Here is a 4,812-nt window from a genome sequence, read left to right on the forward strand (position 1 = left end):
CTCTTCACCCAGATCCCATTACTGTTTTGAAAGAATACCAGAAGCCTTTTAGAGAGGCTGAAATATTTTCTTCTTAATAAAAATAAAACACTGATCATGCAACTATACCTTCACTGGTCCCCAGTTGCCCTTTTAGCTCAGAGTACTTGCTTGGATCTCCTTTGGGTGGGAGAGGTGGTTGCACATCCATACTTGTATCCTCCAGACCTTCCAGGCTAATTTTAGACTGAAAATGACCAAAGAATCAATCATTACCCACAACCTGGTTAAGTAACAGCACGTGTCAGAGTGCTGGATGTACCACAGAACAAGAACTACCTATACCAATAATGACAAACATGATTTAGCATCCGCTGCAGATAAGGACTGTCATGTGTAAAATTAGCATTGTCATAACAAGCTAGTACAATTTTAAATGCACTATCCTGGCCTACTTGGCATGCTAAATAACATTACCATCACACCAGTTAATATGTGGTAGAAGACTATAGTGTTTTCTAGCATTTTTCAGCACCTTTCCGGGCAGCTCTCAGCAAGTAACTATCCAGAGAGTGTAACATGTAACTATCTACAAAAATCTTGCAAGGTGGCTTCTTTTGAATCCACTGCTTTTTATATAACTAAACAAATCCTTCTCTCTATTTCATGGCAGGAGAAACTGAAAAAAGAAGAAGAGAGAAGAGAACTCGGCTACTGAGCCAGTATTCCTTTCGCTAGACCCCAAGCCTTCCTGCACAGCTGACCTGGTGGTACAAGGGTTCCCACACAGCTTTAGGTTTGTTAATATTAATTTGAACACCAAGAGATGGCAACTCTTGGGACAGAAAGTAACTATTGCAAAGAACACCCACCTCTTCCAAAAGATGCCCAGAGGCTTTCTATTATAGAGCTGCAAAAAAGGCTGTTACTGAATCAAGAACTGCTGCTGTTACTGAACCTGGGTTACTTTCACAGGATGAAGTATATGACAAGGACTCAACCTCTATCATTTTCCCCAAAAAGTGCATCAGCTCAAAGAGATTTTCAATGACAAACCCATTCCCTGGCTTGATAATGCTCAATCCATGCTCTTCAAAAGCAGCCTTACCTTGCTCCGGTTGAGGTTGGCTTGGATCCCGTTGTCACTGATCTTCACTGTGATCTGTCGCTCAGATAAATCAGGTCTAAGGAAAGGAGGCTTCACACTCACAGCTTGCTTTTTCTTGGGCTCAACTATGTACCTGATTAATTGTTCAACAGTCATCATTAAAATAAGCAATAACCTAAGAACAAGGCTTAGAGACAAGAAAATCTTCCTGCTTCCAGGCTATGATTTAAGAATGTGTCAGAATCTAGGTAGGTTAACTCCATTTATTTCAATGGATGTAATAATTAAAAAGCAATAAAAAGATAAATGGTTTTTTTTTTAGTGAGCAAAAGGAGAGGATGCATTAAAAAGCCCAAGCAATTTTTGAAGCACTGATGGACAAGAGTGCAGTTCACATGAAGAGAGAAAGAGAGGCCTACCACCAGTGGAAGCAATTTACTAAATCTTACCTAGTTAACACGAAACAGCCTCCCTGCAGTGGAAGACGGTGACTGGGGGAATAAGACCCAGCACATGGGGAATTAACATGGAGAAGATGATGTGCTGTCAGTTCTAGCTTACCACACAGTGACTTGTTTCTGTAGCATGTTTAGAGTGTTCAAAAGAAACAGACAGGTCTATAGGAAGCAACAAATCTAAAGGGAAATGGCTGACTTTAGATACCTAATTTCTTTCCAGTGGACTAGAATTCTGTAAGTGCAATTGGGCAGTGGCTGTACAATGCACAAATATCAATACACACACAAGCTCTCTCTGTTTTATCTAGTGAATAGGACACTCCAGTTGTGATGGCTCAGTGACTTTCAACATACAGGACAATTCGAACAGGTCTTCACAAAACACAAATGTTATGCTTGCTGAAAGTCTGAGACTAGCCATGATGATAGTACTCACACCCTTCTCCTAACAGGAGTGTCTCCCAACTTCTAATATGTGGCTCTCGTAATGTATCTTGACCTGATTTTCATGTTTTGGTAAGTTTCTCTCATATGAGAATCACATCTCTCATATGAGGAAAAGCTTAGGGACTTGGGTCTCTTTAGTCTAGAGAAAAGAAGATTGAGGGGGGATCTTATTAATACTTACAAATGCTTAAAGGGAGGATGCCAGGTGGACGGGAGCAGTCTTTTTTCAGTGGTGCCCAGTGATAGGACGAGGGGAAATAGGCCCAAGCTTGAACATAGGAAGTTCCATCTTAACATGAGGGGGAACTTCTTTACCTTGAGGGTAGTGGAGCACTGGCACAGACTGCCCAGAGAGGTGGTGGAGTCTCCCACTCTGGAGACATTCAAAACCCGCCTGGACGCTGTCCCGTGCAATCTGTTGTAGGTGACCCTGGTCTGGCAGGGGGGTTGGACCAGATGATCTCCATAGGTCCCTTCCAACCCTACCCATTCTGTGATTCTGTGTTTGAGAAGCAGCTATTCCAGTATCTTCACTTTAACGCACGTAACAGTCTTTTAGGACTTAAATGTTGCATGGTGAAGGGGAAAAAAAAGAGGGCAGATAATAGTGTCAGGGTCTGGAATTGCTTGACACCCTGAAAAGGCTCAAATAAGTTGTCTTGTAGTACAATTTTTAACATGCTTGCAGGCTGGACAGCTCAGCACCTAGGATATCTATACTCCATCTGATCTATTGCATTAAAATCCTGATTTCAAAATGTGAAACCATAAATCCATTTCCCCAAAAATAGAAAGCCATAAATAAAATCCCAAGTTCCATGATGTAGACCTCATTGAAAATCTGTTTTATGATAATGAAAGTGCCAGTGAGATTGAAAACCACAGCAGCCTTAAATTAGATTTACGTTTTAAGGAGAAAGGCTGATTTTAGATTCCTTCCTTTTCTCCAGCAGACTGGAATTCCTGGACATTGACTGTACAGTGTAAAAAGTCATGTTGGGAATATGATAGCACATGGAAACTTACCTTGTTACTGAAATCCACTGGATAAACAAGTTGGTGAAGAAAAGGGTATCAGCTCTTGATATAATTTGACATGCTCATTTTAAATAAATATTTCTGGGATGAGGGTTATGAATTACATCAAGAAAGCAACTGCTCGGACAGGTTACAGCCATGCAACAGTGAAGCAGATGTCACAGAGTTCTGCCTTCAGGAGTGTTTTGCTGTACTTCCCTGTTATTTCATCAATGGTCTTTCACTTGTGAGCCCAACCAAGCACATTTTCTTCCTCTGTCCCAACAACTAATCTATCTCACTCATTCCCATCTGAGAGCATTTCTCTTACCTGGGAGCCAAGGGGCTGCAGAGCACATGTTCCACATTTCCGCAGCATCCTCGGGTAAAAGGATTCACTCCCCCACGGAATTTACCTGTCACCTGGAAACATATTCAGGACAGTGCTCAAACCTCTGGTTATAGAAAAGTCATCATCCAACCCTCAGAAAGCCAAGAACAAGTATGTCTTGCTCTGACCCTACTGTCCTTCCCAGATTGTTTTTCTTTGAATGCTGCACTTCCTCTCTCCTGTTCTAACACACCACCTCCATCAGCTGCTTCTAGCTAGGAGGCACACCAACTAAAGATCCCTTCCCAAAAGGGCAGTGAGCTCAACTTGACTGGGTTCCAACGTGGCCAGGTTCAGCTCTCCATGCTGTTCCTGCATTAGATTCATGCCTACTGTCAGCCAGACATCCTGTTTTGGTCCCTTTCATTCCCCCGTCACTTCCACTCCTCTGCCTTGGCAAGTCCCCTCCAAACAAACAGGAACGTCAATTAAACATTCGTAATGTTGGATGAGAGCAATGTTTCCTCTCTATCAGTATCCCATCCCTAGCAGCAATCAGTACGAACCACTGCCTTATGCAGGAGGGTGCCAGGAACTCCCTGGTGATTATGATGTTTACTTGGAAATGAGCTAGTTTAATAAAAGCCAAGCCTCATTAGACTGGCGGGATCCATTCAAAGCTTCATAAGCATTACAAAGGCTTTGTGCTCTACAGGCAGATACTTGAAAGTAACCATATGGGGATAAATACCAATAAAGCCAGAGAGATTAATAGTGGTTGCCATTAAAAGCATTACTGTTGCTGTTTGCAAGTAATGCATTTTAATCAACTCATAGTTCTGATCTAGCATCAAGTTCAGAGTACCAGAAATACTTTAATTACGTGCACATAAAATAACAACGATTGAATGATTGTGCAAGACATTATGCTGGCCTCTTTGATATAACATAAAACTCTTTAAAAGGCCAAGAAAGAAATGTTGGAAGTTCTGAATGTTGGAGAAGTAACCTGATGACTAAAATATGGGCCTGGGACATTTGGCACATCTGCATTCAATCCTGGGCTTAAGCTGACTTGTGGCAGATGCTGGCAAAGCACTTCATATCTCTGTGCCCATTTTCTGAAACACAATATAAAAATAAAATTTCTCTAACTTACAGATTGTATTACTAATTATATCTATTTGGTTTCTAAAGTAGTTTGAAATCCACTGATAGAAAGCAGTCTCAGAAGGAAGGCTATTTATTTACTCTATTCAGAAACTAAAAATACCAAGATATGAGCAGATGTTGGATTATGGGTTATTTTGATTCCATAAAAGACTTTCAGAGGCTTTCAGAAAGTTCACAAACGTCTAAACTCAGGCACTATGCACTCCTAAATCACAGTCTACTGTGAATGCTCAAAACCTACGAGCTCCAGGATGAACAAATAAAAACATTTACAGTAAAACACCAAAAATGTTTGTTTC

The 4,812-nt window shown here is 41.1% G+C and overlaps 1 protein-coding gene across 1 annotated transcript in view; it reads right to left on the reverse strand.

Moving 5' to 3' along the window:
- ZDHHC8 (zinc finger, DHHC-type containing 8) overlaps positions 1 to 4,812 on the reverse strand; it is a 23,840-nt gene that overhangs the window by 7,693 nt on the left and 11,335 nt on the right. Inside the window, exons 5-7 of the mRNA XM_009888113.1 lie at positions 3,341 to 3,432; positions 1,088 to 1,220; positions 109 to 226 (exon numbers count right to left, since the gene is read on the reverse strand). Coding sequence (XP_009886415.1) covers positions 109 to 226; positions 1,088 to 1,220; positions 3,341 to 3,432 — 343 coding nt within the window. The remainder of the gene's footprint in view (positions 1 to 108; positions 227 to 1,087; positions 1,221 to 3,340; positions 3,433 to 4,812) is intronic.

This window comes from Charadrius vociferus, unplaced genomic scaffold (genome assembly GCF_000708025.1).
Source record: "Charadrius vociferus isolate BGI_N301 unplaced genomic scaffold, ASM70802v2 scaffold326, whole genome shotgun sequence".
Lineage (NCBI taxonomy): Eukaryota > Metazoa > Chordata > Aves > Charadriiformes > Charadriidae > Charadrius > Charadrius vociferus.